A 23,779-nucleotide genomic window follows, 5' to 3' on the forward strand; every position below is an offset into this window, starting at 1 on the left:
ATTACTAACATGTTTTAACACTTAGCTAGACATTGATAACATGTTTTAGCATTTCACTATGTGTTCCTAGCATGTTTTAGCACTTAGCTTGGTGTTGCTAGCATGTCTTAGCACATAGCTAGGCTTTGCTAGCATGTTTTAGCACTAAGATAGGTGTTGTTAACATGTTGTGAAGGGTTGCTAGCATGTTTAGCATGTTTCTGGGGGTTACTAGCATGTTTTAACATGTAGCTAAGGCAGTGTTAGCATGTTTTAAAAAGTAGATAGGTGTTGGTAGCATGTTGCTAACATGTTTTAGCATATAGCTAGGCTTTGCTAGCATGTTTTAGCACCAAGCTAGGTGTTGCTAGCATGTTGCTAGCGTATTTTAGCACGTTACTAGCCTATTTTAGCATGTAGCTAGGCAGTGCTGACATATTTTAGCAAGTAGATATGCTTTGCTAGTATGTTGCTAACATGTTTTATCACTAAGCTAGGTGTTGCTAGCATGTTTCTAGCATGATTTTGCATGTCACTAGGCATTGCATTGCGTTCCATTGTGGTACAGTGTTGCCAAATGACAAAGTTCGTATTTTCTCAATTTCCTGTAAAACTACGTTCGATAAAGTTGATCAGTTTACAACAAATGTAATTACAGAAACATACTAAAATGTATTTAAGACATTTGTGGAGCACTTCAGGAGACTTGGAGGCAAAATCAAATGGCATGTGGCTTCAAAAACTGCATATTACTGGTTACTTTAGTACCAGTACCCTTTCATTTCCAACAATGCATTATTTTGTAGTTTCTTATGCAAGGTGAGAATGTGAAAGAAAATAAATGGTTAACAACTCAAGGTCGTTTGGCTGCTGACACAAAGGTTGCAGGTTCGATCCCAAGAGAACATAATCCTGCTCTTTCATCAACACGGCATTTGGTTCAAGAGATTTTCCCTGCAGTAAACATTAATTCTGATTACAAAAGAGGTTTATTCGAATTTTTTACAAAATTTACAAATTAGTCTTTGTCTCGGGCCTGAATCAGGCTTTAGGTATAAAAGCATTCGTTTAATATTTGGGGTAGAGCACTCTTTGAATTTGTCCGTCTGCTTTATTTTTGTCCAACCACTTTCCACAAACAAATATGGTGGTGACCCAGTTGGCGGTGTTTGTGACCTCCACACACTCCAGGAACCATCCGGGTGACGTGCTGCTGTTGTCATGTTCAATTCTGACCCTCAACAGTTCACCCAAATCCAGCATCTCCAGCAGGAAGCGGTCCGTGCGTCCTCTTTCAAACAGGTTTCTAAACTTCTGCTTCAGCGCTCGCTTGCCCGAGTCTCCGTTGACGCCATAGATCGTGATAAAAACGTTGGCATCAGTGGCGGCTCCCTTCACGTCTCCCGTGATGACGATAATTTCATATTTGACTGGAACCAAACTGTGGACTTTGCTGGCGAAACTCTCCACAGATTTGGTACACTCAAAAGTCATGAATTCATCTTTTTTGGCTGCCAGTGGGATTTGAGCGTCACAGGTGAAATAATATCTGTGGAGGTTGAACAGAGCCAGAATGACTGTCCGTTGTGTTTTGAGTAATGAGAATATTACAAATATACTCACTTGTTTCCAAGCTCTTTCTCGGTAACCACCACTTCCTGCACGCGCCAGAAAGATCCACTCTTCACTTTTTTCTCCTTTGTTATGTGGCCCAAACAAATACCAACTATCTCTCCCAAATTTTTGGAGGAATACTCAAACGAATCCGTGGCACCACTGAAATAAACAGTCACATTATATTTGCTTTTATTTCCAAATATACTAATGAAAAGTTTTGACACACAAACCATTTTGACCTTCTTTGTCAAATTATCATACTTCCATTTATGTTATTTGATACTTTTAATGACTTAATGTATCATGTATCATTCAATAATGTATAATGTATCATTATCAATAGTTGATAACATATCATGAATTTTCTGGTGGACTGCAATTGTTTTCTGGACATCTGAGATAAAATATTGAATTTTTACCAAGTAAGCTCATAGAGAATGGATAAAAAATGGCTAATTTTGAAGAAAACAACCTAAGGTAAGAGTTGATATAGATCTTTGCTGTCTTAGGGTGGTTTCACATATAGTTTGTTTTAAGTGAACCAACAGACTTTCATCGCCTTTAGGTGCCGCTCATATGCGACGCAAAGTTTTTCAGGCTTCATTTTGTTTTATGTAGCCTAAATACAAAGGTGATGGTATTTTGTGAATAGTACAGATTCTAAGCTTTCAAATGGTATCAAATATGAGTGACTTACTCTATGTATTTGGGAACTTTTACAATTTAAACGTAAACTTATTGCACGCTTCTAGCCCTGCCAGAGTTGAAGAGGTTAATATAGAATCCTATTGCTTTGTTGTTTTTGACGACCCATGGTACATACCGCATAAATCTCTTCTTCTTTGATGAGTTTTCCATCATAAACTCCTTTGAACGTCCTTTCCTTCCCTCCAGCACGATCCAAGCGTTCTCTTTCGTCTCGGCATCGTCAGCGTTGGCTGTTGTGATCTCGATCTCATATTCTGAAAAGACAAAACATGGTGTTCAAAATTCATGAGTCATTTTACTAGGGTTACAAACAGAGTAAATGTCCCATTCTTACTGGTCTTGTCACTGAGATCCAGAATATCATTATTGGCACACGCCAGCTCTCTCATGATCTGACCGTCGTCTTCATTTTTGGCGAGCCAACGGTCACACGGGAAACGGAAGGTTTGACTCAGCGAATCATCTTTTACATCAATGTATTCCAAATGCCATCCCGGAGCAGGACCTGATGACAAAAGTTCACATTTGTCTTGGAAACTTTTAACCACGCCTTATCTATATGCTACTTTTCAGATGCCTTTTGTTTGGTTTTGTTTAACCTTTGTCACTGACCTAGACTTTCGATCTTAAAATCTGAAAAACCATCATAAAAATATGAATTGGCCTATTACATGATCATCTAAACAAAGAAATGAATATACAATTAAATAAGCATAAACCGTTTCAAAATGTATTGGGTGAAAATGTTGCCATTTCAACTAAAATTACGACTGTCCCTCAGTTGTGGCGTCATTTTCACCACAACCAACAATTTAAGCCCAGTTTGTTTTTTTAAGTTAGTGTACTTGTGTACCAAGGAGTCTGCGGTGTAAGTGAACAGCACACTTGAGATGAAATATGATACATGTGATGTTTGAAGAAATTCAAAAAATGTATTGTGCTTTATTGCACCCAAGATGAAAGGGTGAAAATATTACAATTGTGTGTATATTATGATGTATTAAATGCTAGCTCTGAAATTAGTCTTAGCAAGACAAATTAATTTGCCATTTCATTTAAAATATGTAATTTACTCCACAGAATTAATTATAATTTGACAAGGGAATGTTGACATTTAAAAAAAAAAAAAAAGGACGAATGACCTAAATCTCCTGTGATGCATGTACATACACTGTTGGACATTTGCTAGTAGACCAATTAACCCTCCTATTCTGATTAACAAGGGCATCTTTGCTGTTCGGGGTCATTTTTGACTTTTTTTTTAAGAAATAAAATTTCTTCTTCCCTAAAGTAAAAACAATAAAATTCTGCACTTATTTTGGGATTTTATGGTTTTAGATATTATTTACATGTACAGTTCTTGATTTCACCATTCATTTGCATATGCAAATAAGAACATGTTATGACAATAATAGCCAGTAGGTGGCGGCAGTGTTCTATGCAGCCACGTACTGTGTTGTCATTCGAAATTTTACCTAAAGTTATGCATTTAGATTTAGACATTATCAAACTCTTATTTGTCAAAGTTTTGAATTTTTTTAGACTGTTTTGAAGAGTTAATTTTTGCAATGTCACATTATGCTGACAGTCAAACCTGATCTGGTGTAACAAAGAAAACATAATTTTGTTACCAATCATTTATTTTAAACATCAAAATGTTATAACTTAAAAGTAAATTCATAATAATATAAAGATAATGAACAGTAATAAACAGCAACAGACTGAAAATTCTATTTAGGGTATAAATCAGACTCAGACTTCATTCTTTGGTCTCTGTGTGCATATGTGCGTGAGCGTGTGCATGCATGAGTGTGTGTGTGCCCGCACGTGTGTGTGTGTGTGTTGCATTGTGGGTGTTATGGTCTTACCCCCTCATGTATGTGTATGTGTTCTGCATTGTGGCTGATTTATAGATTTGGAAAAAAAAAGAAAAAAAAAATTACTCTGTGTTTTAATCTTTCCCATTCATTTCCTATGGTCGGACCGCAAACAGCAAAGATGGCATTTTTTTATGACTACTTATTGAATCAAGTCCAATTTGTTCTTGTGTTTAGATGGCAAGTGGAGGAAGTCACTAAATCTTGTACCGCTTAGATAAACGAAACCTTTTTTATTACATCAGAAAATAATAAACTAGTGAGAGTGTGAAAAATGCTCAAAAGGGAGTTTATTTTCTAAGAGTCCACAGGGCCAGAATTGGCCACAAACAATACAGCAGCACTCCAGATAAACACTTATTTTATAAAGTGTGGATGTTTTTCTCACCTTTGTTGTCATGCCACACTCTGACCTTTGACAGTTCACCCAGACTCAGTACGTCCATGAATCTGAACACATCCACCTGTTTGCGCTCAAACTTGTTTCTGTTGCTGCTTTCCTTCAGTGCCAGCGTCCCTGTGTCACCGTTTTCTCCAAACACAATCAGAAACACATTGGCATCTGTACCAGCACCTGCAAAATAACACATGAGAACTGTTAAGCATTCCTACATTACCTCATGGCATGCATTTACTTCAACACATTCGCAAAAGAGATCTCTTTAGTATCTCCGTTGTTTATCCTAGAATACAATGAGAGCAAATGGAGACTTGAAAGAGATTGTAAACATTCAAACAAACTGTATATAATTCATATATGACATACCTGCAGCATCACTGGTTTTGACCTGAATGATATATGTGGTTTTCTCCACCATCTCCTCATCGTCCACCACAGCCGGAAGTTCACACACTTTCGTTCTTTTGGGTCCTTTGGTCTTCGAGAGCCACTCCTCATACGTGAAGACATACACGTCCTCAGTGATCAGATTTCTCATCATCATCTGGATCATGTGACAGAATAAAACAAAAGTATGTTTACAGTCTTACACTTAATTACTTTATATATATACATATAGTGCATTCAAAAAGTATTCAGACCCCTTCATTTTTTCATATTTTGTTATCTTGCAGTCTTATGCTAAAATGCTTTAAATTATTAATTTTTTTCACATCAGTCTACACTCCATTCCTCATAATGACAAAGCAAAAAACATATTTTTGATAACTTTGAAAATGTATTAAAAATAAAAACTGGAATATCACATTGACAGTATTCAGACCCTTAACTCAGTACTTAGTTGAAGCACCTTTGGCAGCGATTACAGCCTCAAGTCTTTTTGGGTATGATGCGACAAGCTTTGCACACCTGGATTTGGGGATTTTCTGCCATTCTTCTGTGCAGATCCTCTCAAGCTCTGTCAGGTTGGATGGGGACCGTCGGTGGACAGTCATTTTCAGGTCTCTCCAGAGATGTTTGATTGGGTTCAAGTCCGGCTGTGGCTGGGCCACTCAAGGACATTCACAGAGTTGTTCCTAAACCACTCTTGTGTTGTCTTGTCTGTGTGCTTAGGGTCATTGTCCTGTTGGAAGGTGAACCTTCGACCGAGTCTGAGGTCCTGAGTGTTCTGGACCAGATTTTGATTAATGATATCTCTGTATTTTGCTGCTTTCAGCTTTCCTTCAACCCTGACCAGTCCCCCAGTCCCTGCCGCTGAAAAACACCCCCACAGCATGATGCTACCACCACCATGCTTCACTGTTGAGATGGTATACTGAAGGTGATGAGCGGTGCCTGGTTTACTACAGACATGACACTTGCAATTGAGGCCAAACTGTTCAATCTTCGTTTCATCAGACCAGAGAATCTTGTTTCTCACCGTCTGAGAGTCCTTTAGATGCTTTTTTATGTGTCTTGCACTGAGGAGAGGCTTCCGTCTGGCCACTCTGCCATAAAGCCCAGATTGGTGGAGTGTTGCAGTGATGATTGTCCTTCTGCAAGTTTCTCCCATCTCCACACATGATCTCTGGAGCTCAACCAGAGTGACCATCGGGTTCTTGGTCACCTCTCTTACCAAGGCCCTTCTCCCCCGATTGCTCAGTTTGGCCAGGTGCTCCCAGCTCTAGGAAGAGTCCTGGTTGTCCAAACTTCTTCCATTTAAGAATTATGGAGGCCACTGTGCTCTTGGGAACCTTCAATGCAGCCGAAATGTTTTGTAGCCTTCACCAGATCTGTGCCTCGACACAATCCTGTCTCTGAGCTCTGCAGGCAGTTCCTTTGACCTCATGGCTTGGTTTTTGCTCTGATATGCATTTTCAGCTGTAAGACCTTATATAGACAGGTGTGTGCCTTTCCAAATCATGTCCGATCAATTGAATTTGCCACAGATGGACTCCAATCAAAGTGTAGAAACATCTCAAAGATGATCCAGAGAAATGGGATGCTTCAAAGGGTCTGAATACTTATGTCAGTGTGATATTTCATTTTTATATTTTTTATAAATTTGCAAAGCTATGAAAAATCTGGTTTTTGCTATGTCATTATGGGATATGGAGTGTAGATTGATGTGAAAAAAATGAAGGGGTCTGAATACTTTCTGAAAGCACTGTATTATATACAGTATATAATATATGTATTGTGTATATATATACTGTATATTATATATAAATATATATGTATATACAGTATATACTGTATATAAATATGATCAAACAGGAATTTAAGGCACCATTTCTTCAAGTGACTCAAACACAGCTGAAACTGAATGACCTTGTCAAGGAACCAATCAGGTCGACTTCCTGTTCCATCGACGCGAACACGCAGTTTTTTCAAGGGAGCGATGTCATCTATCTCCAGGTTAAATGTGTCTTCCTGTCCTCTCTCGAACCTACAAACGCATGAACGAAGAGCAAAACCATGAACATAGAAAGAACAACACCATCTTCTAAAGCACTTTTACCAGGGGGCAAAATGGATATTATGACTTTTACTGTAATATTAGTCATGGAGATAATGCTTTCAATCCCTTCATAAGGAACATGATAGACAAATAAGCTCAGGTGACAAAATGAGAGAATAAACCACTTGGAGAGTCTGTTTATCACCCACAGTATTAACTGTTTTAGTAACAACCGGTGGGGAAACACTGTTAAAAGGGATAATATTTACAACACCTGACATGTAGGCAGGCATACCACTTTCTTTCCATCTGAATTTGTACCTGTCCTCATTTTTCTGTAGCAGCATCTCCTCTGTGCTCCCATTGGCCCCAAACACAGTGATATAAATGTTGGTGTCTGTTCCTGCGTTCTGAGTGTCTCCTGTAACAACTGTCACCTCGTAAACAACCTGAAGAGGAGAGTGAGAAATGAGACAAACGGTTCTGTGAATGGAGCTACAATCTTCATGTAGAACCCGTCAGATAAAACCAAGAAAGTTCAGGAAACAATAGATGCATTAAGAGTTTTATGTCTTTCAATGCACCTTTCTAATAATACTGATAGTTGTGGCATCCAGTATGTTGAAGACTCTCGTTGTGAGACCGTCTCCTCTGTCTTTGGCGAGCCAACATTTGCACAGGAAGTTGTATTGAATCCCTTTAGTGGGCACAGCTACAGACAGTTCATTAACCAGCCAACAGCTCTCTGGAGTCGCTCCGTTATGACCCAACTGAAGACCAGAAAGAGAGTTGAATCTTCAGCCATCAGGATCAGTTGTTAAACTAAACACAGAATGCAAGAAATCTGGGCCAAATCTGGCTTACTTTTGGCACTTCTGGTTTGGTTCTGGCAGTCGAGAAGGCACACGAGGTCGTGTGTTAGTGATTTTACCACGAGTGAGAAGTGATCTTGAGCACAACACCAATAAATAATTCTTCCAGCAAGTTATTTTGCTTAGCTATAAAATGCAACTTGGTGCATTAATATTAAATTGCAGTACTAATTATTAATTAATTCAAACACGGCTTATCCGTCATTGTAATTTATATCAGAACACACTCATTTTTAAGACTTTGGTTTTACATTCTTCGCAAACATGACTATTATAATGTAAATTAGAATTGAAGGATTTTTAGAAGGACTTTTACGTCTCACCTCAACTCTTTTAATTTCGCCCACATCGAGTCCAAAACAGTGAAAATGCTCCATACTTCCTGCAGCAAAGTCTTTCTTCCCTTCTGGCAGATCGAGCCAGAGTCGCTCTGTTTCCAGATCGTTTGGGCCGATGATGATGACATAAACTCGACTGGTGGTGCTGGCGTCACGGTCGTCTCCTGTAGACACGGTGAAGTGGTACGGGATCACTGTACAACAGACAATAACAATAATTACTCGATACCATGTAACTTTCTTCAGATAGGGTCCAGAAATTATACTTTAAGTGAAAGTATGGATATTGAGTGAAAATTTTACTCAATTAAAAGTCCAAGTATCTAGCCAAAAACATACTTAAGTGAAAGTAAAAAAGTAACTTGTTTCCTTGCTAGAATGAAATCAAGAGAAGAGATTGTGTGAGAGAGGAAGTTGTTAAATTCGATTGCTTTGTTAAGTCGCCTTTTTACTGTCTCTGACGACTGTCATATTTTCCCCCAGTGGCATTCACAGCCTGGTCATAGAATCATGTTACAATAACTACATTTTTGCTAAATGATTTTTATGTGTCCTGTTGTACGTAACACATCAATTTCCTGATGGAATGAACACTAGAGGCGCTACAACAACAATGACTTTTATCACGAGTAAAACAGCAGATTATCAGTTCATAAACACTTAATTTTCACTCTGTTCCTCACACAGTTCTATCTTATGACATCTAAACACTTTTACTATAGCGCATGACTCATTTTAACATTTGCATTACATAATCAGCTACATTTACAAGCTTGTTTAAATGTGATTTAATTGCGCGGTGGCTCGACTGATAGAGCGTTGCATATGCGATACAACAGACCGGGGTACGAGTCCTGAAGAGCACGCGAGTCCACACATGAGTCGAAAGTGTCATAGAAGCACCCCATAATAACGTGTTTGCTTCAGAAATTGTGTTTTTCATCTCACGTTTGCTGTTTCTGACACTATCGGTTAGGTTTAGGTTTAAGGTTTGGGGTAGGGCGATCGGTTTTGTTGATTTAAATCTCAAAAGAACATTAACCTTAAAAACCTCATCTGTTCAGGACAGCATTTCACTCGCTTTTAGCGCCACACAGTGGACATTTCACCTCAGAACTGCCCTGAGACGTGTAATGAACCACTTCCTTTTATTTGACGAAAAACGTTCCCAAAGTCATGCAATGTTCGTTGCATGAGAGAAGGCACTCATGAATTGTGATGTCAGAGCACCCAGCCCCTTGAGACACAGAGAAAGATTAAAAATAAAAAATAAAAAGAAGCTTTGAAGAAAGTTCGTAATGTTGTTGGTTTTGTGAATTGTTTTCTGAGGTTTGCTACCAAACCTTGCTGTTGAGCAGATGGATGAATTCAATAGAATTCATAATTAATATTTACTCAGATTACATTATTTTTATTATCATTATTATTATCATTATAACTTCTGGTTTATAGTTATTATTATAATTAATAGTTGCCAAAAACAACAATAACAATAATAATTCAGCAAATAGGGAGTACAAATTCAAATATTATTTAAATATGAAGGCAAGTGCAGAAATTAATGACGTTTACACATTTAATTACAAAAGCCTTTTGTTTTTAAATATAGTGTATATATATCTGCAACATGAATGATAATTTTTGACTTCATACCTGTCCAATCTGTAGAAGTAGCAGGCGTTTAGAATAAAGTTTAGTCAGTGTTTCTCACTTCGTGCTCATAGTTTTGAGTGAATAAATCACATTCAGTTGGGCGATCACATACGGTCTAGTCACACAAATATTTCAACATATCTGAAGCTCAAATCGGATCTGAAATGCCACACAGCCAACGTGCGACACTCTGCCGTTTGTCAATCTGTCATTTGTCGGATTCAGTGAAAAGGCGGCTTCAGTCCAGTAAGACGAAATAAAAAGATCTGCAAAAATGTAACGAGTACTTTTCAAGTTTAAATAAGATTGTAAGGAGTAAAAAGTACTATTTTGTCTTTGGAAATGTAATTAAGTAAAAGTACAAGTATTCCATTTAAATTTCACTCAAGTAAAGTACAAAACCCCAAAATACAATTGACATCATCTGTGGAAAGATATAGACAATTTTACAACTTCGTTGCCATGTCAGTGTAACGCCGTAAACCGACAATTTAAACCACTTAACAGCTTAACCCTCCTATTGCGTTCAGAATCGGCATACACCTTTATTTGCGGGTCAATTTTGACCCGGTGGAATTTAAGCTTATAAATCATTCATAACCCGATGGTTTTCATCTAAAACTATATTGTAAGTCATTAATAAGTTCATAACTGTTCATACATGTAAAAAGACTGATACTTTTGGCATGTTAACTGACAAATATAAAAGTAATTAATTAATATGCCGTTTATTATTTATATATATATTTTTAAATATTAAAATGTAGAAATTCTTTGACATTTCCAAATATATATTAACAACATCAAAACCAGTGTGATACATGTAAAGACATCTTTTTTATCAACATTTCTGTGAAATTTTATGTAAATATTACATAATATTGAATTTATATTAACATCTAATGTGAGAATTATTTTTACTATTACTCATAACTGCTCAATACAACTTGGTGGTCAAAAGTTATGAAACCAAAATATTATTTTTTAACTAAACTTCATCAAAACAACTGTACAGCTCAAATATACAACATTAATACTTCTTTACTCTGTTTTTAAGCTATATCTATTCTATTTAATTTATGTTGATGTGTGAGTATGCTGTAAGCTGGTAAAATGTGGACAATTTCCTCCTTCAAGCCCTAATTAGACTAATGTGTGCATGAACTTTTGCTCGTCACACCCCCTTTAGTCAGTAGTACCTGTGATTTAGTTTATTTGATATGTTTGTTACATCTGTCATGTCTGTTTTGTAAAACCCCAATTCTGAAAAAGTTGGGACAGTATGAAAAATGCTAATAAAAATAAAAAGGAGTGATGTGTAAATTATATTCACCTTTTGCTATATTGAAAGCACCACAACTAAACATTATATGATGTTTTACCTTGTGAATTCATTGTTTGTTTGTTTTAAATGTTCAGTAATTTCAAATCAGATGATTGCAACACGCTCCAGAAAAGTTGAGACAGGGGCAATTTAAGACTAATACCAATCTGATGAGTTGAAATAAGGCGATGTGAAACAGGAGATGTTAAACAGGCGAGGCAATCGTGTCATAGGAGCCTCCAAAAACAGCCTAGTCCTTCAAGAGCAAGGATCATTCAAGACTTGTCAATTTGCCAACAGATGCTTTAGCAAATAATCCAGCACTTTGAGAACAATATTCCCCAAAGACAAATTGGAAGACAGTGCATAATATAGTTAAAAGATTCAAGGAATCTGGTCAAATCTCGGTGCGTAAAGGACAAGACGAAAACCACTTCTGAATGCGATTGATCTCTGATCCCTCAGACGTCACTGTCTTAAAAAACATCATTCATCTGTAATGGATATCATGAACATGGGCTTGGGATTACTTTAGTAAACCTCTGTTAGTCAACACCACTCGCCGCTGCATCCACAGATGCAAGTTAAGACATTACCATGTAAAGGAGAAGCCATACATCATCACTGTCCAGAAGCGCTGCTGACTTCTCTGGGCTCGGTCTCATCTTAGATGGAAAGGAGAACAGTGGAACTGTGTTTTTTGGTCTGAAGAGTCCACATTTCAAATAGTTCTTGAAAAACACAGCCGTCGTGTTCTCCGGGCCAAAGAGGAAAAGGACCATCAAGCTGTTATTAGCATCAGGTCCAAAAGCCAGTGTCTGTATGGGCCAGGGGTGTGTCAGTGCCCATGGCAAGGGTAACTCACACATCTGTGAGAACACCATTAATGCAGACAGATATGTACAAATTTACAAGTGCATGGCTGTGTAATCAGAGAGTGTGGGTGCTAGATTGGCATGCAGTCCTGACCATCTCCAATTGAGAATGTGTGGCACATTATTAAGCACAACATACGGCAACCAAGACCCCGTACAATTGTACATAATGGATGAATGGGGGAAAATTCCACTTTCTAAACTTAACAAACTTGTATCTTCAGTGCCCAAATGCTTAATAAGTGTTATTAGAAGAAATGGTAATGTTTCACAGTGGTAAACACTCGACTGTCTCAACTTTTCTGGAGCGTGTTGCAATCATCTAATTTGAAATTACTGTAAATTTAAAAAACAAAATAATGAAATTCACAGGTTAAAACATCATATAATGTGTAGTTGTGGTGCTTTCAATATAGCAAAGGGTGAATATAATTTACAAATCAATCATTTTTGTTTTTATTAGCATTTTTCATAATGTCCCAACTTTTTCGGAATTGGGGTTGAACAGGAATGTGTGTGTCTGTATGTGTATGTGTGTGTATGTGTCCGAATAAAAGTGAGTGAGAGAGTATGGGAAAGAGGCTAAATGTAAGTGAAGTGTTTATAAGTTAAAATCTAATTTATAGATGTAAAAAATGTCTACATAATATCATGTGCAAAGCCACAATTGATGTCCGGGTCAAAATTGACCAGTGAGCACAAAAGATGTAAAAACAATTTTTTTGAATGGTTATATCTCTTAAACAATTTTATTAAAAAATTGGAAAAATATGAATTATGTCTATTTTGATAGTCTTGACAAAGTCCCAAAGTTTGGGTCCCGTACTAAAAATTATAATCTACCTCTCCTTAGTCAAAAATGACCCAATGCTTCACATTTCTGCCTTTAAACCCTCCGAAAATGGACCACATTCACTTCAGCTGTAAGTGTCTCACAGCATGCAGCTTTATTTTTAAGAAAAGGAGGCGAAAATATTTTTTGTGGTAATTACCATTATGCCACAAATTCTGTCGATTGAGTTTAACTTGTATTGAACCCGAAATATTCCTTTAAGAAAAACAATATGGGGGGCTTTTTACCCCAGATGCCAAAAACACCTATTGAACAAGCTTTATTTAATCACTTTGAAGAAAACAGAAAATGACAAATAAGTATTTTGTCTCGTTTAGCCCCGCTGTACCCTAAACGTAAATTTCCCATACATTAAAAAAATATATTAGTTTAATTTTTGTGATAATAATAATAATTTGTATACAGATAAAGAAAAGACTTGAGAGAAATGTGGTTCTTATGTTCAATGACTTCATGAGTGATGTATCATGTGATGAACTCACTGGGACCCTCTTCCATTGTAACGGCCTTTTTCTTCTTTTTCTTCTTGTTCATGTTGCTGTCCAGACCGGCTTTACAATTCTGCATGTTCTTCTTCACATTGTGAGGATTCCTGTCACCCTCATAGCCCTAATTTATAAAAGTATATGATGTATAAATAGTGCATTATGTAAGTGAACTTTTCTACTTCTCTTAAAGGAATAAGTCACCCTAAAATGAAAATTCTGTCATTATCCATTCATCCTCATGTCGTGCCAAACTTGTATGCTGTTATTTTTCATTGGAACACACAAAACAATTTGTAGAGAACCGTGCTGGGTGTAATCAGATTACAAAGTAATTAGTTACTGTAATCTAATTACTTAAGCACAAAAGTTGTGTAAAGCATTACATTTTAAAATTCTTGCAATCAGATTACAGTTTCTGACCTTTAATGAAAGTACTTAAGTACACTACTTGATTTACAAATATTATTTATGTGTAATACAGTTAAAATGTGAATTCATATGTTCATATGTACGTCTGTTTGCATTTCTGTGACAGGAGAAAATTAACATTATTTTGAATTTGTTGAATTTTGAAAAACAACAAAACATTTTTTGACAAGTGTTTTAGAAAGTAACTTAAAAGTAAAGTAATTATGAATGTGATTACTTTTCCATTGAAGTAATCTGTAAAGCAATCTGATCATAATTTTAGAAAAGTAGTTAGTAATTTGTAGTGGATTACTTTCTTACTCAATACTGGGAGAGAATATTCATGCAGCTCTCTTCCATACAACAACAGTTCATGGTGACCATGACTGTCATGTCCCAAAAATGACCAAAGATGGCATAAAAGTAGAAAATACATTTTTCACTGATAATCTTCATCACTACCAGAGCTTAAATGAAATATGGCACAGTTTTGACGTCATGATGTTTGATTACGTGGACTTGAGAACCGATGCTGATGGATGTTTCTGATGTCCAATCTGCATCATTGATTATCAGTGAAAACGGACTAAATTTGGGTCTGTTCCACAGCTATCATCTCTGTTAGGGTCTGTTCTACAAAGCACTTCAGAAGACCTGGAATATGGCATGTTTTTTACATTTTTTCTTTTTGCCGTTTGACAGCCGTGTCACTATGAACTGCTGATGTAGAAAAAAGATGTGTGTGAAAATTCGTAAAAAATTATTTGTTTGTGTTCCACAAAACAAAAACGGCTTATGACTTTGGAACGACATGACGGTAAATAAATAATGACAGAATTTTCTTAATTTTTTTGTTTGTTTGAGTGAAGTACGGAAGCCCCAAAATGCACTGTGAATTTTTTTTAAAGTGTGTTAGTGCCTTCCCGAGCATATGTCCTACAAAAAATTTTTCCATTTTTTTCTCCCTCAATTTTTTAAAATGTTTTTTTCTCAAATTCTTTTTTCTCTCAAAATATTTTTTTTGTCCTCAAGAGGCAACACAGAATTATTAATTATTATTATAAAAAAAAAAAAAAATCTCACATTTGTTATTTTATTTTATTATTTTTTTTGTCCTCAAGAGGCAACACCAGAATTTTGTTTTTTTTTTGTGCTTTTTTGTAACACATGCGGTACCAAACTCGGCCACCAGGTGCCACTATCAGTAAGCATGAAATCTTATTCTTACAAGATGACAGATGACAGCTGTGGTACTTGATCTGTTGATTTGTAGTTCATATTCTAACAAAAATGTTTTGCAAATCTTAATCAAGGAAAGAAACATATATAATGTTTGAGAGTCTCCTAATACCTGAAATCCCAATTTGTTTTGTAAAATATCATAGTTATTGTTACTACTGTACATTTTTGAGAGAAAAAAAAAAAGAAATTTGTATATATTTTTGTTTTTGTTTTTTTGTTTTTTGTAGGACATAGGCTCAGGAAAGCACTAAGACTAAATTTTTCACAGAGTAAAATATTTCCTTCACAGTGTTGTTCAGGGCCTCCGTACTTGAAATTATCAGACAAAAATCCAGAACATCAAACTCACTATTAGACAACTGCATCACAGTAAAAATCCAAGCTTCCATCACCTTGACATAGAAAGTTCTCTCAATGCGCTTGTCTTCTTTCTTTCTGGAGAGCCATCGTTCACACAGGAACATGTAAACCTCTTCTGTATCCACGTCCACCACCTCCACCTGATCCAGATACCAGTCTGCAGCCGCCAGCGAGTTATCATGACGTATTTTGATCTTAAACACCTGACCGAGATCCACAGCCTCTATACTGAACTTATCAACCTAGAAAAAAGTTTATTTCAGTGTTAACATGTTGAATTATACCATACACAATCAAAACGCTAGCAATCTGTCAAGCAGGATCTCAACCAGGTTAGCACAGTGTCATGTCTGAGTCGCTCTGGTAAGAAAGTGTCTTCCCGGAAAATAAATGAAATACAAACTTGGACACTTTCTGAATGTGACAGTTGTAATCACTCACTGCTCCTCTCTCGAACTTGTTACTGCTGCTCTCTGATTTACTGAGTTTGCGTTCTCCAGTGTCACCCAGATCTCCATAGATGGTGAGAAACACGTTGGCATCAGTGCCAGCTCCGTGCATGTCACCCGTCCGCACCGACACCTGATACGTGTGAGCTGAAGAAAGAAAAATACTGTATCATCAACAACACACAAAACAAGACAGACACAAACACAACAGCATCATGTGTTAATAGTTTTGGACATATAAAGTAATGGACACAATGTTTAAACACGCTGGCGGGTCCAAAGGGGGGCGCTATTTCACGAAAAAAGTTTTCGCTTAAAATGTTAAAATCTCCGTATACATAAGTCAGGCATATGAGGTATCATTTGAAAGCTTAGAATCTGAGCTTTTCAGAGATAACATCACTTCTGCATTTGTGTTACGTAGAATAACAAAATAAAGCCTCAAAACGTTCGCGTTGAAAATTAGCGCCCCCTAGAGGTAATGGGGTAGAAATATTTATATTATATTAAAAGTCCTTCACATAGCACATAAATGGACAAGTCATATATCAAATGAAAGCTCTCATTCTCAGAAATGTGACTGTATAGTTTGTTTTGTTGCACTAATATCACAGTTTGAAAGATTTTCAAAAGAATCACAAAGTGCTATATGATTTCTGTAAGTCATCAAATACAAATGACTCATTTATGTGCCGATAACTGCTGCTGTAAGTCCCAAATAGCTAAAAACTGTATATCTGCTATTACCTTAGGGAGTTCTCTAAAAAATGAGCCATTGTTTTCTTGTTTGTGTGCTTGTGTAAATAATCAGTTATATCTTAGATGTCCAGAACAAAATATGCCATCCAGAAGGAAACGCACGCAAAACAAATCATCAGAAAAATATGTTTTGATTTTGATGATAAAATTTTAAAGTTTTAAATCGCAAAGGGGAGGATCTCATCTTTCTAATGACACCTAGATTGAGCTTCTAGTCCACTCAGAGGCCGAGATATTCGATGAAATAACGAGGGTGATGCTTGAACTGAAAATTTGACTGAATGTCTATGGACGAGCACATCTGTGAGGGATAAAATGAGTATCAGCGCCACCTACATTTCAGATCTGTATATTGTGATGGAAGGTGATAGAGATTGCTTACTGCAATCTAGTGGAATAAAATGAGTCTTTTCAAAGTGAGGTAGAGTGAACAGAACCAGAATTACTTGTTTACAAAGTTAGGACAACAAAAAAATATGTTTAGCATAAGATTATAAACACATTCAATATTATTTATGAATAATTGGAGTCTTTTTTATTATTTGGGGGTTCTCTGAAAAATTAGACCAACTTCTTGCAATTAGTCCACAGTATGTGTGAATGGTGAAACTTTTGTGGACAGCAGCCCAGAAATGCACCAGAGTTTAAGGGGTTAAAGGAGGTTATAGGTATGACAGTGTGTGTAGTATATACTGAGGATGAATGTTAATGTATCGTACTCTCCAGAGCATCCTCCACCTCGATCTCGTTGTGTTTGAGCGTCCCGTCTCTCAGCAGTTTCTCAGTGATGATGTCAGAGGGCACGAGTTCTCTCACCGTCTCCCCGTCATCTTCAGACTTCGCCAGCCAGCGCTCGCAGGGGAATATAGTCGTCTCTGAACCCTTCAGAGAGTTAGTGTTTAAATAACTGCAGGACATTTGCTCATTTATCAGACATAGCCAGATGGAGTTAACATAGGTACACACATGACAGTTTAACACACATTAATATAAATACTACATTTAGCAAAAATGTACATTATGCACTACACAGTGGCCACAAAAATATCTGGAACCTTTATTCACACTTGATGTCTAAATTTCATTGCATTAAATACAATCATCAAACTTGAGGGGAACTGACTTCATACATCCACTAAAAATCACTGTGATACCAGTTGATTAAAGTCGTGGAGCAAAAATGAAATTAGTTCTGAAAAAAGCTGAACAAAATATTATTCTGAGAATATTTTTTAATTTAAAACAATCAGACAATATGATTATTATTATATAATTAAATAATATCACTTGATAGACATTTATATACATTTAATAAGAGTGACAAACAGTTAGGTGGAAATACAGTGATAAACAGCAGCAATTAACTAAATATTTCACTTAAAAAAAAGACATTGACTTCTGGCAAAGTCCCTCTGAGGCTGTGAGAGACTCACAGTGAATAAGTGAATTATTTATTTGAACTGATTCTTTTTACATGAAACGTTCAAACAAACCTGACTAAATATTAATGAATCGTTTATTTGAACCGGTTCATTTACATAAACTGTCCGAAAGAACCGATTCACTTAAATGATTTTGATTTTCGAGCACTATATATAAGTGAATCGTTTATTTTAACAGGTTCATTGACACGAACTGTCCAAATGAACCGAATCACTCAAATTATTCGGAGTTCCCAACGCTAAATATAAAGGAATCGTTTATTTATCTGGTTCATTTACATGAACTGTCCGAATGAACCGAATCACTCAAATGAATCGGAATTCCCAACGTTAAATATAAGGGAATCGTTTATTTTATCTGGTTCATTTACATGAATTGTCCGAATGAACCGATTCACTCAAATGTATTGGAGTTCCCAACGCTGAATATAAGGGAACTGTTTATTTTAACCGGTTAATTTACATGAACAGTCCGAAAGAACCGATTCACTAAAATGAATCGGAGTTCCCAACGCTGAATATAAGGGAATTGTTTATTTTATCTGGTTCATTTACATGAACTGTCCGAATGAACCGATTCACTCAAATGAATTGGAGTTCCCAATGCTAAATATAAGGGAATCGTTTATTTTATCTGGTTCTTTCACATAAACTGTGCGAAAGAACCGACTCACTTAAATGATTCTTTTTTTTCACAGCACTACATTAGAGAGAGAGAAGACGGTTCAGGTGAGTGTTTATTACTTCCTTTGGCTCTATTGCTGCATTCACAATATAATGTGACAAATGAAGTGTTTCGTGCTACTCACTGGAAAATGTAGCTTGTTACTGGAAAAGTGACACAACTGTGAAAATCTGAGCTACTGTCAAAAAGTTAGTAGTGTCTCTAATTTTAGTAAATTACACCCCAACACTGGTCTTTTCTTCAGCATAGAGATCAGTGTTACCTTTCCTTTTCTTAAAAGTCTTCTGATTTCCACTCTGTCCAGGTGCCAGCCCGGGTTTGTTCCTCTGTTATCATGTCCGATACGTATCTTCTCGATGATGTCTCCTACATCTTCCAGCTTCACAGAAACAATAAACACTGTTCAATAACCACGAGTTCAGTGCAGTCTGTGAAAGATTATTGTGCACTCACCTCCACGATGAACATGTCTTCAGCTCCTCTCTCAAAGTACAAGCGTCGTTCTCTTTTATTAACACAAAGATACTTCTGCTGCGAGCACAAGCCATTCTGTCCGTAGAGGACGATGAAGACATTAGCGTCGGTCCCCGCGGCGAACACATCACTCGTGAAGGTCGTGATCTCGTACGGAACAACTGGAGACGGTAAAGGAGAAAGAAAAACAAAAGCATTTCTTCAAATAAATAAACATTAGTTCACTTACAAATGAAAACCAAACACAAGCTTCATTGATCTTTGTGTGTATTGGGAATATGTCCATTTTCATAGTGCTTTATAGAGTATTTTAAAGGTGCTTTTTCGTTCAATATCAACTTTCATAGCAAGGAAAATATCAGTCGTAAACTTAGCCAAGTTTTTCCTTTTGTGTTCCACAGAAAAATCGTAAGGATTTCAGGGCTGGGTATTGATACAGATTTCCTGATTTGTTTCGATTAAATGCGATTCTGATTTATTTTGCTATATTTCAGTCATAATGTCCATTTTGCTTATGTATAAAAGATATTCTCCCTTAACTAATGCTGTTAATTACTGGGGGACCTTTATTAGGACAGTTAATTACTGGGGGATCTTCTAACTTGATGCATTATGAAAATATTAATTTGGCAAATTTTATCAATTCTTTTTCAGCATTTTGTCACATTTTAATTTTTAAAATTGTAAAAATTCCATCCATTCCATCAATAAATATGATGCCTTGAAATAGCATATATTACATTGCATATATACTGTTTATATACACTGCCTGACCAAAAACAAAAAAAGTTGCATATTCTAATATTTCGATGGACCGCCTTTAGCTTTGATTATGGCATGCAATCGTCATGGCATTGTTTCGACAACCTTATGCAACGTCACAACAATTATTTCCATCCAGAGTTGCATTCATTTTTGGCCGAGATCTTGTATTGTTGACGGGCGAGTCGAACCACTCCAAGTCTTCTCCAGCACATCCCAAAGACTTTCAATGGAGTTAAGGTCAGGACTCTGTGGTGATGTGTGAAAATGATTTCTCATGCTCCCTGAATCACTGTTTCACAATTCAAGCCCGATGAATCTTGGCATTGTCGTCCTGATATATGTCCGTGCCGTCAGGGAAGAAAAAATCCATTGATGGATTTCCTGGTCATTCAGTACATTCAGGTAGTCAGCTGACTTCATTTTTTGCCGCATAACGTTGCTGAGAAGAGACCTGACCAATTGAAGCAACCCCAGATCATAACACTGCCTCCAGAGTCTTGTACAGTGGGCACTATGAATGACGGGTGCATCATGCCCTTCCCTTCTTACCCTGACACGCCCATCACTTTGGAATAGGGTAAATCTGGACTCATCAGATCACATGACCTTTTTCCATTGCTCCATAGTCCAATCTTTATGCTCCCTAGCACATTGAAGTTGTTTTTTCTGATTAGCCTCACTAACTAGTGGCTTTCTTGTGGCCACACAGCTGTTTAGTTCCAATCCTGTAAGTTCTCGTCTCATTGTGTGTGTGGAAATGCTCTTACTTTCACTATTAAACACAGCCGTGAGGTATACTGTTGATGTTTTACGATGTGACTCCACCAAGAGTTTTACTGATCTCCGATCACGATCATTCAAGATTTTTTTCCGACCACATTTCTTCTGTGAAGCTGACGGTTCACCACTATCCTTCCAGGTTTTAATAATGCGTTGGACAGTTCTTAACACAATTCCAGCGATTTCAGCAATCTCCTTAGTTGTTTTCTTTGCTTGATGCAGGCCAATAATTTGCCCCTTCTGAAACAGAGTAACATCTTTTCATGACCACAGGATACATCTTCTGACATGGTTGTTTAAGAAATGAGAAGCTACACACTGCATCAGTTAGGGTTCTAACTGTTCTGTTAATTATTAATCACTGCAATAATGATCCAATCGTAGTTTCTTAAGTATCTGCTTATTTAAATCCAAACGGTGACTTTTTTTTTTTTTTTTTTTGGCCAGGCAGTGTATATATGGGTCATATATCTGACAAATAAGGTTATCTGAGGTGATAAAAATGAGAAATATTGTAAACATCGTAGACATGTAATCTTTGTTAATTTTGTTAGTTTCCTTGCACCTTGAATACATGAGTGTGTAAACAACATCATTAATTTAAAACATATGTTTCAAGGTGAAAATATTTTTTACAAATATCATGAATTTTTAAGTCAAGAATATCAAGAAGTTTTCTCATGGTTACACCAAATGACCCAAACAAAATGAGCGTTTTCATTAAAATGTCAAAATGTAATGAGATGACAAAATAATGATTTGTTTTTAAATCTTCACACAGTCTTGTGGGTCTAAAGAGATCTGCTCTATTTTATGATTTTTGTCACATGGCAACAAAATTGCTACCTACATGTTGGGGTAACACTTTATTTTACAGTGTCCTTGTTACACATATTACACATTAACTATAGTAATAACAGTCAATTATACATAATTACAAGCTACTAACCCTAAACCAAACCCTAACACTAAACCTATAGTAAGTACATGTTGTTCATTAGTAATAATCAGTTATAACTTGTGTAATTACATTGTAACAAGGACACTGTAAAATAAAGTGTAACCCATGTTGGTTAAACTACGTGACTTTGATTTGGTCGACAAACGTTTTTCAAATATTATTCATATTTTAAAATAAAATAGTTTCAATGCATTGTTTTTAAAGACATAATAATAAAAGATTATTCAGCACAACTCATGGCAACATTTATTTATTTATTGTTTTGGATTTTCTCCCAATTTGGAATGCCCAATTCCCAATGCGCTCTAAGTCCTCGTGGTGGCGTAGTGACTCGCCTCAATCCGGGTGGTGGAGGACGAATCTCAGTTGCCGCCGCGTCTGAGACCGTCAATCCATGCATCTTATCACGTGGCTTGTTGAGCGCGTTACCGCGGAGACGTAGCACGTGTGGAGGCTTCACGCTATTCTCCGCGGCATCCACGCACAACTCACCACGCGCCCCACCGAGAGCGATAAACATTATAGTGACCACGAGGAGGTTACCCCGTGTGACTCTACCCTCCCTAGTAACCGGGCCAATTTGGTTGCTTAGGAGACCTGGCTGGAGTCACTCAGCACACCCTGGATTCGAACTCATGACTCCAGGTGTGATAGTCAGCGTCAATACTCGCTAAGCTACCCAGGCCCCCCAACATTTATTTTTTAAGAATTTCAGCTTTTAATGAGACTTCGATTTTTTTCTTTCTCCGGACAGTTGCACCACATTACATTTTTTACTTTAAACCTCAGAAAAAAGATCAAAATGACTTTAAACTCAGAAACTGAAACATGTTCATCATAGGAGAGGTGTATTCAAGTAACTGTTTTGTGTGAATTGCATTTGCAATGTATTTTTGAATAATTTATAAGATGTGGACAAAAAAAGAAGCGTCATGTCATTGACCCATAAATATGTATAATTACATGTTTATCGTTTACATGCATAATTTGTGCTATTTACACTGATATGTAGAACGAGTGTTTAAAACGGCACTGTCTCTTTAAGAATAAAGTCAGTTCAACAAGCGTCTCAGAAGAGTTTCAGTTGATACTAACAAGAGTGAACGGCTTCTTAATATGAATATAATGTTTCTATTTTTGTTGTTTTTGATTAACAACTGACTATAAAGAACAGAAAGGATATTAAAAGAGACATTATTTAAAGGCAAAAGGATTGTGAATCTCGTCTTTGAGCACATTACACAGAATGAGTCAAACCAAACTTTTGCAATGAAACGCATAATGTTGCTCTAAATGTTGAGTAAAAGACTTTCCCTTTAAGACAGAAATTTGCTGTGTATGTTCAGTGGGGCTCCAGTGAGTGATTTACAGTTTCTTACATGGAGTATAAAGTTCAGTCTGCAGGTCAGCAGGATACAGATCTCTCACCACCGCTCCATCATCTTCTCCTGAATCCAGCCAGCGGCCGCATGGGAACCGAAGTCTCTGGCCCTGAGACGGAGCATCAATCTCCACCCAGTCCAAAAACCAACCAGATGATCCTCCTGAAAAAACAACAGGGTTCCACAGGTCCTGGTGCCATTTCTCTTCAGTATATTCGACGGTCTTAGGACTCAAAGTAATGAGAAAAGTCAACTATATTCATGAAATATTTCAAGCACAGTGACTACAATGATTTCGAGCAATGCTTTTAGTCATTAAAAATATTTAAGGCAACTAACAGGCTCTATAAAACAACAGAACGCTTCCCAGAAAAAACTTCAGCAGCTCAGAGGTTGCTCTTTCATACCTCAGTTTTATTTTACTGTCAACTTTGTCTCAGGTGTTTCTCTACAAATTAATTATTTGAAATATTAAAGTTCATATTGAGATTTATTGCAGACTTTGGTATCTTATTTATTTATTTTATCCCTTTTTCTCCCAATTTGGAATGCCCAATTCCCACTACTTAGTAAGTCCTCGTGGTGGCGCGGTTACTCACCTCAATCCAGGTGGTACTTCTGAGACCGTCAATCTGTGCATCTTATCAC

The 23,779-nt window shown here is 36.7% G+C and overlaps 1 protein-coding gene across 1 annotated transcript in view; it reads right to left on the bottom strand.

Annotated features, from left to right (window-relative positions):
* Nucleotides 1-1,047: 1,047 nt before the first annotated feature.
* The window catches only part of loxhd1b (lipoxygenase homology PLAT domains 1b), a 60,956-nt gene continuing 38,224 nt past the window's right edge, over nt 1,048-23,779 (bottom strand). The window contains exons 26-42 of the mRNA XM_051654084.1: nt 23,129-23,293; nt 19,223-19,404; nt 19,032-19,148; nt 17,362-17,524; nt 15,876-16,030; nt 15,467-15,676; nt 13,419-13,545; nt 8,217-8,425; nt 7,606-7,791; nt 7,343-7,470; nt 6,892-7,009; nt 4,948-5,125; nt 4,570-4,755; nt 2,639-2,809; nt 2,420-2,558; nt 1,603-1,755; nt 1,048-1,528 (exon numbers count right to left, since the gene is read on the bottom strand). Coding sequence (XP_051510044.1) covers nt 1,048-1,528; nt 1,603-1,755; nt 2,420-2,558; nt 2,639-2,809; nt 4,570-4,755; nt 4,948-5,125; nt 6,892-7,009; nt 7,343-7,470; nt 7,606-7,791; nt 8,217-8,425; nt 13,419-13,545; nt 15,467-15,676; nt 15,876-16,030; nt 17,362-17,524; nt 19,032-19,148; nt 19,223-19,404; nt 23,129-23,293 — 3,068 coding nt within the window. The remainder of the gene's footprint in view (nt 1,529-1,602; nt 1,756-2,419; nt 2,559-2,638; nt 2,810-4,569; nt 4,756-4,947; nt 5,126-6,891; nt 7,010-7,342; nt 7,471-7,605; nt 7,792-8,216; nt 8,426-13,418; nt 13,546-15,466; nt 15,677-15,875; nt 16,031-17,361; nt 17,525-19,031; nt 19,149-19,222; nt 19,405-23,128; nt 23,294-23,779) is intronic.

The sequence above is a fragment of the Myxocyprinus asiaticus genome, chromosome 24, assembly GCF_019703515.2.
Source record: "Myxocyprinus asiaticus isolate MX2 ecotype Aquarium Trade chromosome 24, UBuf_Myxa_2, whole genome shotgun sequence".
Classification (NCBI taxonomy): Eukaryota; Metazoa; Chordata; class Actinopteri; order Cypriniformes; family Catostomidae; genus Myxocyprinus; species Myxocyprinus asiaticus.